The 15235-nt window shown below is 39.2% G+C and overlaps 1 protein-coding gene across 1 annotated transcript; it reads left to right on the top strand.

Annotated features, from left to right (window-relative positions):
* The first annotated feature begins 1040 nt into the window (after positions 1-1040).
* On the top strand, positions 1041-15234 carry aga (aspartylglucosaminidase). Its single transcript, XM_034227627.1, has 9 exons — positions 1041-1240; positions 5547-5700; positions 7792-7904; positions 8621-8733; positions 10434-10542; positions 11233-11308; positions 11630-11737; positions 13487-13620; positions 15001-15234. The coding sequence occupies exons 1-9, from the start codon at positions 1132-1134 to the stop codon at positions 15099-15101; spliced, it is 1017 nt and encodes a 338-aa protein (XP_034083518.1). The 5' UTR covers positions 1041-1131; the 3' UTR covers positions 15102-15234.
* The last annotated feature ends 1 nt before the right edge of the window (position 15235 follows it).

Consider the following 15235-nt stretch of genomic DNA (forward strand, 5'->3'; position numbering starts at 1 on the left):
GTGTCGGTAGTGAGGGAGCAAGCTAACGCTAGCTTGAAAAAGTCAGACCTAGCTTACTTTCCGGGGAAAGAGAGCGGCGAGGTCGATTTCAACAATAACTAGCGTTAGTAATTACCGTCTTCCTGCGAAGCAGAAGGAGTAGCCGGCAAGCGCCCGTCGACCGAAATGGATATTTGGGTTCAGTCTGTGGACCGTGAAGCTTGTCTGGCTACCATAGAGATGTGCTCTGACGCGAGAAGAGGTGTTTGAATGGCGCATGCGTTGTGGCGCAAGCTACTTATAGGGGGTGATTTCCCTGACGCTGACGTCAAGATCTCCAGCCAATCAGGATTGGCGTAATGAGATTGATGCTTCTGTTTGCTCCGCGATGAGGCGCATCCCATAGTGAGACATCGAACGGAGTGTTATGAATGAGAACTTGAAACCACCAGAGTAAATCCAGACGACAGTAGATCAGAAATGTCTCTAATAGACAAAGTAGAAAGTAGAAATAAAGGCAGTATGCCCGTGTGTCATCTCCAATATGGCTTCAACCATCCTTTAAACTCAGGGTTTAATTCCCACTCCTTTCTGTACTTTTGTGAATACAGTTTAGACTGTGACATGATGACCATACGTGAATGTTTAGCTTGTCACAGAGAAGCACACACACAGTGGACGAGGTGATTAAGTGACTGAAGCTGTCTCGACGCGGGAGAGTGGGTGTCTCCTCTCTGCTCTGACTGCAGCTGAGCTGCTGCGGGAGGCAACTGTGAGTCTGCGCACTATGGGTACTATGGGAGGGCTGAGGGGCTCACGGCAGATCGTTAACTGCAGAACAATACGTGAGTCTCCAAACACCAGAAAAGTCCCTAATAAAAAGTCGTTAGATCAGTCGTTAGTCGCTTTTGACAAAAATAAGTAGCCGGATGGTTTGGAAAGCTGCCAAATTTAACGACAAAGTCGCCAAAGTTGGCAACACTGTGCAGCTCTGAACCTACCACTGTTGCAAGACAGATTTCCCCGAGTCAAAGCGGATGTACTGGCACTTTAAGGAAGAACCCGCCCCTAAGCATGTGACTCAACCATAGACTGTATATAAACTCAACAAGGAAGTTTGAATGTAGGGTTGTATGTTCATGCAGTTTTGACATGTTTGAGTTGCTGCTGTTTTCGTCTCTAACTGTCCTGTTTCCACTTGGACATACATCGCTACCTCTCGTTATCAACACATGGCCATTCAAGAATGCAACGGCTGCAGGTAGGTCACACTGTTCTGTGTTGTTTACAAAGTTTCATTCAGTCTGGACTGGAGTACAGTCATGTGACATTGTGGCCAAAACCTGCAGACAAACAGATATAATGCCACCCGAAAAAATACGTTTTTATATGATTTATCTTTTTGAACACCAACATATCGTTTCTGTGGCCTTTGTGTCTAAATCATTATATAGATAGACAGATAACGAATTGTTGCTCTTTATTCCAATATAATTTAGACTAATAAACATATACTGTACTGCACTGCGTAGTATACTGTGGTTGCATTACCAATTTACATATACATAAAGAGGCCTATTTTGCCCACTATATGTATTGCCAAGTAGGCTTCCTGTGTTGGTTTGCAACTGTGCAAAAACATACATATGATATTCTGTAAAGTAGTCAATAAGTCGTTTTTTAGAAGTTAAAATGATCACTATCTATAACAGTTATTTATAGTTCTGTATGGATGTAAACACACGAAGTGCAATTTTTTTTTTACAGAAAAAGCTACATAATTTTTTAAGGAAGAGCAGTGTAGAAGAAACTTCTGTGTAGCTATGCAGTGGGAGTCACCGACTCAGGAAGGAGACACGGGAAGAGCAGTAGCTTTGATGTCAAACACATGATGGTTTATTTGGAGTTAACGGCCGGAGGATTCACATCACAAGTCCAAGAGTCAGAGGTTCTGACTTCACGGTAGAGTTGCCACGTCAATTCTGAAGAACTCTACCCCAGACCCATGTATTTAGCTAGTTCAGAGAGCATCATCAACATGCTGCATAACAAGATAGAATGATAACACCTCTATCAGCTGACGCCAACAGGCAGGAACAGGCAGACAAAACACTGAGAGCACAGCAGCCAAGGTTACAGGTGCGTGTGCTCAGTCAGGACAGTTTGAACTGATACACTGGGTCAAAGTTATGGGCCTTGGAAAATATTCCACAACAAGCAGAGGCTATGATTTGTTATTCTAGTATGTCCTCGGCCTAATGATTTGTGAAATGCATCTACTCTTAAGACTTAAAAAAACGATTCCATGTCTATCGGTTTTTGGTTGCAGGCATAGCTGTGCACACTGTCAAAACTCTTTATGATGAAGGAGTCTTCATAATTCACAAGGCTTAAATAGCGACTATGTATTTATGTTCTTTTGATTACATTTTTTCCATTTCATTCTTGATTAGAATCCTGATTAAATGTTTAGAGCTGAAACAATTACACAGAACATTTATCAGCAACTATATAAAACCAACAATTAAGCCTAATTGTTTCAAACATGAATCAATTCAGCCATTCTCTGCTGCCAGCTTTTCAAATGTGCCTTTCTCCGTCATATGTAATGATACATAGCATTTATGTTATGTTTTGGACCATTGGCACATCTTGTGGAGCTTATAGCCTTTGAAGTAGGACATATCTAGTATTTGGACTTCCAACTTCTGTTAATTTGTGATGTACTTTGTAACATCAGATCAGTCTGACACATCAAGCCACAGGAATCGTTTTGGAAAAGTTTCACAATCCAACAGCAAAGCCCTTCTTTTTTTAGATCTAGCTCAGTATTCTACTAGTCTGAAATGAACATACAGAAAGATATACATATTATCTTTATACAACGCAAATATTATCTAACTAAATGTAGATTAGTGGCAATGCACGTACATCCTGCACCCCAAAATAATGTCAACAAAATGAGGCAAAACGGAGCCCAAGACCAAATTATAACATATGTCTTCAAACATGAGTATTTGTAACAGCAAAGCATGAATGATGAAATGTTTAGAGCTGAGCTATTAGAGTTGAAACAATTCAGACATAAAATCAATGAGTAACTATTTGATCCACCGATTAGGCCTAATTGTTTTTGTCATTTATCAATTCAGCCTTTCTCCGCTTTCAGCTTTTCAAAATGTGCCTCGTTCCGTCGAATGTGATGGTAAATGGAAACTCTTCAGGTTTTGGTCTGTTAGTGGTAACAAACAACACTTATGATGTTTCCTTGTGCTTTACAGATTGTGAAGGGCATTTTTCACTATTTTCTGTCGTCTTATTTGCTAAATGATGAATCAGTTATTATAGAAAATCATCTGCAAATTAAATGTTAATGAAACTAATTCAATGGTAATTTATTGCTCAATTCTTATTATGAACACAGGTCATGAACAGCATACTGCACGACATGCTTTCAACTTGTTTACAAAATATTTAAATAATAATGAAAAATTACTAATCAGTTAATAAAAGGATAATTCCATAATAGCGTAGGTTGTAATATTCATCAGGGATAATAAATAAATAAATAAAATAAAGTACAAATTAAAGACAGGGAATAAAAAATGGTTTATTTTTTATAATGTTATGTGTATTTATAACTGCAAGATCGAGCAGTTTTCCATCATTACAGGAGACAGATTGTGTGTATGTTGTATGTGCAATGGAGTGTAATCCCTGACAGGTTCAATAACCAGTATTTTCAGGTTCCCCCTCACACTATTATATGATGTGATTTTTGCAATATACTTGTGACTCCACTACAGCTTAACCGTCCAAGTATCTAAGACCATCAGAGTGGAAGATGGGGATAGGAAATTGGAAGAACCCACTAGGCTTCATAACTGCCATTTCCAGGTCTGCCCCAAAATCTATTTGATTCCCTTCAGAATGATACATTGGAGATGTTCAAGTTGAAACTGAAAATATCTCAGCACTGCTTGTAACTTATCAAGTGTAGTGCATTTCCAGCAGGTGCACAGGAACAAAAAAAAAGATAGAAATAGTGTTAAAAAACCTCGACAAATCAAAAGCTGCAGGTGTGTAAAGTTAACAAAAAATCTCACCATTTGATAGATGGATACCCTTTAATGTATCGCATGTGCATCACCTCGTAAACCTGAGGTGGGTATGAAAATGAAAAATGTGCCCGGCTCTCTGTTCTGTCGGCAGATATTTAAAAAGTGCTAGCCTCCACTATTGATCCGCCCATGCAGATCTTCATTCCTTCGGGGGCTTACAGAAGCAGCTGACAATAGCAGGCTACTCTCATCTTCCATTCTGCTGCGTTTTCTAAGTGAAAAGGATTGTACTGCTCATTTTCATTTATATATATTTAAAAAAATGAATTATATCCTGAGACAAGAGCACTTACCAACGATGGTAGACAGACAGAATTAATAGGTGGATGACTCATAAATGATAAGAGGGGGAATTTGTGATATAGCCTGCTGGTTGGAGAGTTTCGAGGCAAGCTGGTGACGGAGCTACCAGTTGGTATTTTGATCCCCCATGGGCACTAGTGGGATCAGTGACCAAATGCTCGTCATCTCACAGTCTCTGTTTGTCAGGAATCCATCTCAGTGGTCATCATGCATCTGAACCTTTTACATGTCTGCTCAGTTATGTAAACTCGACAAATAGTTTGATTATTTACACAATTTGGTTGCTTTCTCAAAGAAAGCAGACAAGAGTTTGGAGATTACATGTCACTTGTTAGACGCTTTTATCCAAAGCGACTAATATACTCAATACTGTGGGCAATCCCCACAGGAGCCATGTGGGGTGAAGTGTCTTGCCCAGGGACACAACGACACCACACGCCTCCCGTGAGATAAGTGTGCTTTGGCATTTATAGGTCAAGAAGAGATTACTTTTTAAAGCCAATATTTGATAGATTTTGCACAACATATACCATTCAACAGAAGCAGCAAATGTGCTCTGTGGTATCGGATCATATTACATGAGCTGTCAACCATGCTATAAAGCAAAAAGTCAATTGTGTCACAGTAAAGTCTTTTTGCAGAACAGGATGCAACGTTATTTTCTCAGCATGTGTCCTAACCTCACCTCACCTTTGGCTTTAGTAAATATGAAGGGAAGTTAATAAAGAATATTATGAGCAGATACAAATAATTGTGGTAATATACTTTTAGTCTAATTTAAATTAATTTAAAACTGCAGCATTGAACACAATGGGCAATCCTTCAGTACACAAGGAGATAGTGTGTGCTTGAGTGTGTGTGTGTGTGTGTGGTGAATTGCAACACCCGACAAGCTTCATAACCACCATAACACTCAACAGAAGCGGCAAATGTGTTTCTGATATCAGATCACATTACATTAGCTGTCAAACTGGCTATAAACAAAATGTAAAGGTACAGTAAACAGTAACAGGAAAGCTTTCTCAGTTAATACGTTAAACAGTCAGAATTCACACCAATATCATCACTGGTGGAGTGTGTTTACTTCCTATCAATCTGTCTTGTTTGTCACATACTGAATGTGCCCCTGGTCTTCTCCTGCAGCGTGGAACGCCCTGCAGTCGGGCGGCTCCGTGCTGGATGCAGTGGAGAAGGGATGTGCCCGCTGTGAAATGGAGCAGTGCGATGGCAGCGTGGGCTACGGTGGGAACCCAGATGAGACAGGAGAGACCACCCTGGATGCCATGATCATGAACGGGTAAACCCTGGACATAAAGCACCCTTTAATTGAATGTAAAACTAGGAAATGACATGGTAATGCAGCATGAAGAAGCAGTGGATTAAGCAGAAGGCCGGTAACACGGACAATTTGCCTCGGCTGTCTGGGATTTAACAGCTGTTTTTTTTTTTTTACCAGCTGTCATGACTGCAACCTAAAAGCAGCTGTAAAACTGTATAAACCCAGTTGAAATGCTTCCATATCTTATATTTTAGCACTTTTGATGAACGCTTTAATCTCCAGCATTGCTGTTGTTCTGGATTTGGAAAACAAGCAATATATAGCTGTAAGTGAACAGGAAGGACCTATATTTCATTTAAAAATTACCACTAAGAACCTGAAGCCGTCAATATGTTGAGTGACTGTCTTACATCTGTGCTGGTGCTAATATGCATATTTAACATTTTCAGCTATAAACTGTTAACCTTTCCTGCCAGCATTTCTTTAACCCTCCTATTGTCTTCGTTTCCCCCCCCCCCCCTTACTTTGGTGTTCTCGATCAAATTTGACCGGTCCTGTTTTAACTGCTATTACATTAACACAAAAACCACTAATCATCACCAAATTTTATTTAACACCCTTTCAAACTGTACATATTGTATCAGACTACTGGTATACATGAAAAACTGCAGTAAATATACAAAGAACAGACACTGAACATGTATTGCGTGTGCCAGGTGTGATCCATGTGGGGGGATGGGTACATAAGAGCGGGAAATGTGTCGAATTGTTCTGTATATGTGTGTGTTTGAGTGCCAGGTGTGATTCACATGGGGGGATTGGCACATAAGGGGGGGAAGTGTGTGTGTGTGTGTGTGTGTGTGTGTGTGTGTGTGTGTGTGTGTGTGTGTGTGTGTGTGTGTGTGTGTGTGTGTGTGTGTGTGTGTGTGTGTGTGTGTGTGTGTGTGTGTGTGTGTGTGTGGTGTGTGTGTGTGTGTGTGTGTGTGTGTGTGTGTGTGTGTGTGTGTGTGTGTGTGTGTGTGTGTGTGTGTGTGTGTGTGTGTGTGTGTTGTGTGTGTGTGTTGTGTGTGTGTGTGTGTGTGTGGTGTGTGTGTGTGTGTGTGTGTGTGTGTGTGTGTGTGTGTGTGTGTGTGTGTGTGTGTGTGTGTGTGTGTGTCACAGTTGACTAAATCATCCAAAATTCAAAGAAAGTGGTGATCAGCAATTTGATATGTTCAAATGTCTACTCTGAAGGATATCATGAAGCCTTAATGCAATTGAATGTAAAACAAAAAAGTTATGATTGAAAGTAGTAAATCGGTCAGATTTGACCTGAAGACAACAGGAGGGTTAATAAAGCACTAATTAAGATTATTAGGATCTGAAAACAGTTATCGAGTCCCTCACTACAAACATTTACATGCTCAGTTACCATGGGAGGCTAGTGCCTGCTCACGATGATGGACAAAAGGCAAAGCAGTTTGTTATAACTGTATTGTAAAGTTCCTTCTTCCTTCTGCAGGAAAAATTACTTTTTCGGTTATAAAAAAGTCATGAATACATTGTGGGGAAAGGATAGACTCCCACACTATATCCAATATAGCTGCATAGGAAATACAGCAGCAGCAGCATATTGTATACTTTGACTAGACTCAATAATGGAAACACCTGTACAGTTTAATGCAATCCAAAACAGCACCTCTGCAATAGATATCTATAAATACTTTAGCTGTTTTGGTGGATAAATATTAGAAACACCTCTTTATGATACAATTTATTACATCACCACAAGAAACTACAGCCTTAAAAAAGTTCCCTCTGACAGTCCCAAATGAAAATTGAACTTAATGCTATAGGTTTGACAGATATATTACAGGGCATTTCTCGGAAATTGCATCACACTGTAAATGGGATTTCTACTTGTCCTGTGTTTTTCTGTATCTTATTCATGAATATAGGACACTGGGCTATGATGATAGCCTGAATAGTATTTAATATGTTGACACACTGTGCTTATTAACTAATTTCAACTATAATATGTAAGTCTCTTCAGGTCATATACTCCACAGTTTGCCTTTCAACAGATACTCGTGTATCCAGCAAACCACTTAATTCTTTCTTTCCCTGCAGGGATACAATGGATGTGGGTGCCGTGGCAGACCTGAGAAGAATCAAGAATGCCATAGGGGTGGCGAGAGCTGTGATGGAGCACACTGAACACACACTGCTAGTAGGAGAGTCAGGTATGTGTGGGTAAATGTCCACAACAAATCATGGTTTTAAAGTGATATTAATAAATCTTGTCACTTACATTTTTGTATGTACATGTAATACAGAGATCCAACTCGTATTTTTGAAGGAGACACCTTTCTTTGGATCTTTATCAGGCACTTGTCACATTAGGACGAAACCTTTTAGGCACTCACGTAATGTGTTGTTTGCACTTGAATAATCTTTGATCCCTACACGACTAACATCAGCAGCGAGCGATGAATGCATGGATCAGAGCTACACATAACCCTCTCAACATAAATGGAATGGTTGTATAACAGAAAAGAAAAAAATAGCATTACAGTGCAACGATTTATTTTCTACAGAGCAGTAAATTAATAGAGGAAATGTAAGGAAAGTGAAGGCCGAGATTTTGCTTTGTAGTTCCACTAGTGTCTTGTAAATCAAATTTAAAAGTCTCATAAGTCAAGAAATCCTTAGAAAAAATATGAAATTCATGAAATAATTCATTTTAATTGAAACATCCTTCTTATGTGAACGGTAAGGTCACTGCTATTGAAATCAGAAGCGATGTAAGACCTGTCCTCCCTCACAAGCCAAAGCCTAAATGAGATGAGTTTGCCTGCAGCGCTTCTTTTGTTTGTGACCTTTTCTTTCCTTCTAGCCCAAGGTCAGTGTGGAGCAGAATGTGTAACTTGACCTGAACGTATTACTTCTCTCTTTATAGCCTCTGTGTTTGCTGAAAACATGGGCTTCGTCGCAGAAGACCTGACTACCAACAAATCTGTGAATATTTTCTCGAAGTGGTTGAAGGGCAACTGCCAACCTAATTATCGAAAGGTGTGTGTGTGTGCACGTATTAGAGTGTGTTTTTCTCACTTGTATTGGCTACAGGCGTGCTCCTTTTTAAAAGATTGATAATAAGCCGGAAAACTGACAGGCATACTAAAGGAGTTCATAAAAATGTCTGATTTTGTGGTAAAGGTGATGCCCTACAGCGTTGAGTTGTAGCTATTCTTTAAAAACGAATTTATTAATTTGCTCCATAATACCCCAACATCTGTAGAGAAAGTTATTTGTCAGCAGTATTTGTGAGAGTGTGGAGTGTCCTATTTATCAAATGTACAGCATTTTACACTTTGGGGTGTCCAGTTCAAGGACCTCCAGTGATGACCTGTGAGCTGCTGCACTACACACAGAGGAGTTAAGTGCCGTCCTCTCAACAGTGAGGAAGTGAAAAGCTTTTACTTCTACCTCTCAAACCAAGCCCAAACTCTTCATGCCAACATTTTATAGCAATACAAGTAATATAATTGTATCACAACCTGTGATATATTGTGTTAAAGGTTTAGAAAGCATTCAGTAGTAAATAATAGGACAGGGGAATATTGATTAATAAAAGAAAATAATCAAGATTGTTAGATTCTGAATCAATTCACAATTTGAATGTGAACATTTTGTTTGAAATTGGCATTTTTTTGAGAAATAAAATGGAAAATAGCCTACGCCTAGTAATTAGATTGATGTAGCATTTTCTTCAGAACTTCAACTTTTTACTCTTTAAGTGCTTGATAATAGAGAATATAAAAATAGATACAATTATTTTGCAGTAAATAATTGTATCTTCTATTCTATTCTATCTACTTGGTTTGCCTTTGTGTGTTTAGATAATCACAATCAGCTGATATTATCTTTTCAAATACAAAAGCTCCATAATCTTGTGCACACGCCTCGACACCCCTACGATATTACCTCATGTCCATACATGTAGGCAAAACTACCACCAACTGTATGATGTACCTGGAAGTCTTTCTTTGTGTGTGACACTTTCAGATTGTTGCTAAAGTCCCAGGAGAACAACTGTAGCTACATGTTTCATAACAAAAGAGATTGTTTCGACAGGTTATGAAATGGAATATTGAAGACTTCTTGAAAAATGCACAGGCACCTCCATGAAGCAGACTAGGTGATCCTTACGTGGATTTATTAATGGGCAGCCTGAAAGAAATGTATGCTGATACACACACTCCATGCGAAAATACCTTTTTTTTTTGCATTTAACTTCTAGCTTGTTATGGCCTGTGTTTCGGGGCTGTTCACCTAAACTCAAAATATGACATTTTCCAGCAGAATGTTACATCAAAGGAGCAGATGAACTTTTCACACCTCCCTGCAGGTCAAGCTGCCTGCTACACTCAGTCACTCGTAAAAAGCAGAGAGACGGGGAAACCTTTCTCAAGCTGCTCTTTCCTCAGGTACATTAGGTTGCAGAAAAACATGGGATTTCACCGCTTAAGGACACATTTCAGCTGCAGCAGGAATTCAAACTGAGGTGTCTTGCTCATGCAATGTTTCAAGTTGTTCAAGATTTTAGAACGAGACTCCCTACTGTTTTTATTATCCGCTTGGTGCTGATAGTTTTATTGATAGCACATCAAAGCAAATGGCTGCAATTTGCCACGTCTTGTGTGCCATTATAATGAAGTTGAAGGATTATTAAATTATGCAAACAGTGATAATGTTTTCTTTCTTGTCTGAAGAATGTCTTTCCAAATCCTTCCAAGTCTTGTGGACCTTACAAGCCCAGGGCGACAGTGAGACGGAACACCAGGGCACAGCTTGTTAATACGTGCTCCCATGACACCATAGGTATATTTTATCTCTTAACACTGAAGGTTAAGTCGGCAATCCTCAGGCAGTTCAGTATTCAAGCACTTCATTGAAACTAGACATGGATGAGATAGCAGAAAAGTGTGCCAAATAGAAAGACTAATTGATGTAGATGTTACATGGAACAATTCAGGTTTTGTTTCTGTTCAAATCTGGGTTTTTTATAGCATGGTTTACTGATCAAGACACTTGGAGGTGTTAGGGATTTAAAGGGGCCCAATTATGCTTTATGGGGTTTTCCTCTTCCTGTAGTGTGTTATATGTTTTAGTGCATGTAAATGGTCTGCAAAGGCTTAAATCCCAAAGTTCCCTCCAGAGGGAGTTTCTCTCACATTGTAAATGATGGGCTAAGGGACAGGATATCGCTAAGCAGTAGACCAATCACAACAGAGCCGGCCAGCTAACCAATCAGAGCATACTGGGCTCTGGTTTCAGACAGAGGGTGAAAAGAGGTGCTGCAGCACAGGCAGTATGAAAACATGTCACTGTAGAGTAAAACAATACAAATATGAATCTGACAATGAGCACAATATGTCTCTTTAATGTCATGCTCAGCAAATCTTCATCAGTAATAGCCCAACATCACACATGGGCTTTAATTGATTGTCGGGCTTTCTGTAGCTACTAGGAAACCATGGTGACGGCTAACATTTGTTATCTTTGCACCAGGGATGATTGTTCTTGATCAACACGGTCACCTGGCTGCTGGCACATCAACCAATGGACTAACTCACAAAATTCCTGGGTATGTAGATTAGTGTCATATGAAGTGCTTATCATGTTTTAGCATGCATTTTCTCAGGTATATTATGTTTCCTATCAGTAAATACAATATAAAGATACTTCGGATATAGCTACTGAGTAGAACATAATCATTATACATGCTAAATAGTCAGTTTCAGTGATTTCTCCCTCTGTTCCACCAGTTTAGTTAAGTTATAAAAGGTTTTGCAATGAATTACAATACTGGACGAGTGCATATATATGGTTGCTTCCACAGTTTATTTGTGTCTATACACGTGGCCTTATTCTGTGTTTATATTTTGGTCATATTCCCGTCCTGCAGTCGTGTTGGGGACTCTCCTATTGTGGGAGCGGGGGCCTATGCAGACAGCTCGGCTGGTGCTGCCTCTGCTACTGGAAACGGAGACCTCATGATGCGCTTTTTGCCAAGGTACCTATTGTTTTCTGACTTTTCTTCCTCACTTCAAAATGCATGTGAAAATAGCTTCCTGTCATAGTCCTCGAACAGTGTTTCATATTAAATTCCATAAGACATCTTGACTGGATCACAACTCCTTTGTGCACCCTAACCAGGGATTGTGGTACTTTTTTAAAAAATATGAGACCATTACATGGCTTTTTCTTTGACAGAAGAAATATGTTTCAGCGGGTATTGACATCGGTGACGTGCAGTTTTTGAACAGACAATTTCTGGTGTGAACCTTTTGCTGTGAGTACAACTCCAGTATTAGAAAGAGTGGAGGCGGTGACTACATCGCCCCAAAACTGTCATTTGTGGATTGCACAGAAGAGGTGAGATTTTTTTTTTAGACACCAAAGCTGCTGTTAGTTTCCTGGCTGTGAAAATACGGCAGTCTCAGAAGGGTAGTTTTTGTAAGATTTATTTATCCAGGATAGTTTGGGAGTATATATATATTTTTAAATTGCACTCTGCTTTACATTCAGACTCGCACACAACCACACCCAAGGGCCATCTATTTCAATCATAGTTTTCTGAGCCTCTTCCTGGAAAGATTCTGCGTTGTGTTTTACAAGAAATCATGCTACTTCTGGACCGAAGTGTGTCTATCATTCATTCTCCTGTCACACACATTTTTAAAGTTATGGTAACAAAACTTCCTAATGACAATACTGTCAAAATGTATCATCATTATTACCAGCAATAGCCCAGTTTAAAAATACAGCCGTCTTGTATGCTGGCCTTATAGCTGTAGGTCCACAAATCCTGAATCTCCCCTTTAAGTGTTATCTGATACAGTTAAATGTATAGTAACTCTCTACAAAAATGGGGATTTAAATCAGTCTAATGAGCTTGTTAACAAATGAGGAAAAAAACGTCTAATATAGTACATTTTCTGTCCATATTAACTGAAGAATAAAGGTTAATTTACATATTCCTTGTTTAAATTCTAATAGTTTCCGGATGTAAATTGAGGGAATTGCAATTGAAGAAGGGGTCTGACCAAATGCTTGCCTATTATAAATATTTTTGATATTGCAATGTGTCGCTAGTTTATTGCATTTGACCCAAGTCTATAGAGTTAATGGCACATAGTGTCCGTTATTCACATTGCAGTGATGTTCAATTCAGACATCCAAACTCTTGAGTAATAACACAGGATAAAAAAAAAGAACATTTTAGTCAATTATACGCAAAGCAGGCCTTCTTTTTAGATCAGAAAACAACTTATTTTGATAAACAAATTAGGTTGAAATCTTTCTTCATAATGCTTAACAGGCCAGGCAGGAAACAGGTTCAAGTACCCAAAGTCATTAATCAGGATGCAGAATTGCCTGTTTAAAATCCTATCATTGTTTTATTGTGTTAATCCCTTAAAAGTGGCAGTAGGTTAATGTGATATTTCTAATATATCTATATCTATATATTTGATATATAACTCTGTAGATACATTTCCCGCTGAGAAGAAATACAGCCTTATTTCGATCTTATTTTAGCCATATAATTAAATACATGTTGTGTTGTTGATCTGACTCTGCAAAGTGACACGTAGTATTTTAAGCTGTCAGATTGAGTGGAGTAGAAGTAGCTACATTTGACACCTCAGTGTTTCATCAGATGTTTTCCTCGCTATAATCTCAAACACATCACTATCATCACGTTGGTTGGTCAGCACTTGTTAGTTCTCCTCATGTGTACCACGTGTAATCCTGCCAACAGCTACTTGGCCGTGGAGCTGATGAGGGCCGGGGCAGATCCCTCGGCAGCCTGCAAGACGGCCATTTCCAGAATCAAGAGGCATTACTCAGACTTCTTTGGAGCCATCATCTGTGCTAACACAACAGGCCATTATGGTGAGTGCTAATGTGCACAAATGCATTTCGTTAATCTGCTGCCAAAGGGCACTCACACCACACATAGAGGGATGTAGTCAAGCATCTGCACATTCATACTTATTGAGGCAGTGTGTCTTCATGTGCATTTGATTTCAATGTGTATATATATATTTAAGAAAGCATGTTTAAGATAAAAGTTTGGGGGGAAAAGGGTTGGAAAATAATAAAATATGTTGTAATTCAAGCCTCACCAGATAAGATGTCTGTAATACTAAAACAGGTTGCTGTAATCTCAACATCTTCCTTCTTTTCAAAATAGTAATACATGGTTTTAGAATATTTGCATTGTTTAAGCTTAAAACCAGAGCGTAACCTACATAGAGTTATCTAAACTTTCAGCACCAAACTATTATGCAATTAAAGGCTTCTCTAATATCATTAACAATAGGCTTTTTAAAATGACTGGCCATTTGATGCTGAGCTTGAGAGCCTGTTTGGCTTTAACAATTATAAAATCAAAAGTTTGTGATATTTAAATTTGCTTTTCGAATATAATTAATTTACTAATCCCAATTTGGGATTTTTTTTATTTCACATCAGAATGTTAAAAATGCATTGCACATGAATCAATAAAATCCAAAACAGTAAACACATATCAGTAGTTAAGGATATGCACCCAGAGCATCTCTATCGAATATAAATTCAATCAGGAGACGGTTTTGATGTAAGAATACATATTTATTGCCAGGAATACACAAATTAATGTAATGACCTTTTGGCGATTAGGCCCCGTTGTGCAGGAAGTATCATTCGGGAGGGTAGAACCGATCCGATGAAACCCCCCGGGGTCTAGACACTGGTGGTGGTAAATGGATGGTTGGGTTCGGTCTGAAGGGGAGGGGCTTAGCTTGACCCTGGATTCAGAGGGACAGGATGTGAAGAGGGGTGGAGGAGGGTTGCGTCGAGTCACCTGAAATGACAACTGTCAGAGGGGGGAGAGCAGATTTAAAAGGTTTAGCGGAGCGCTACGATAGGCTTGTGGGAATAAAGCGAAATGATAGGTTAAGCTGGGGAGTGACGCCCCCGATCACTTATTGAGAGAAGAGAGAGTATAACATAGACATAGTAAATTAATGGGAAAAGAAGGTCTTCCTGGTTGAACTTGCGCTGAGCTTCATTACACGGAACTTAATTGAAAGAACACTGTAATAGACAAAGATGATCTGAAGAGGGTTTCCATTTCAATGTGTCTGTAATAAAGGGTTTGTGTACTGTGCATGGCAGGTCTATATATAGAGTACACGTTTAATACCATGTATGAATTGGGCGTTACAGAGAAAGGAGTTAACATTGTATTTCACCGCTAGCGTTTAATCTGTCTCTCTGTGATCTCCTCAGGTGCGGCCTGTAACAAAGTCCCCGGCTTCTCCCAGTTCCACTTCATGGTGTCCAACTCAGAGTCAGACATACCCCTCCTCAAATCTGTGGACTGCTTTTAAATGTCGTGTGAATCTCTCTTATATATGTTTTACAATAACCACTCTCCCTCTGTATTTGTATGCTGATGATTTGGTTTTTGATTCATAAATAAGATGTAATTTAAATACAAACATTGGTTCCAGAACATTTGAAT

Source organism: Gymnodraco acuticeps, unplaced genomic scaffold (assembly GCF_902827175.1).
Source record: "Gymnodraco acuticeps unplaced genomic scaffold, fGymAcu1.1, whole genome shotgun sequence".
NCBI lineage: Eukaryota > Metazoa > Chordata > Actinopteri > Perciformes > Bathydraconidae > Gymnodraco > Gymnodraco acuticeps.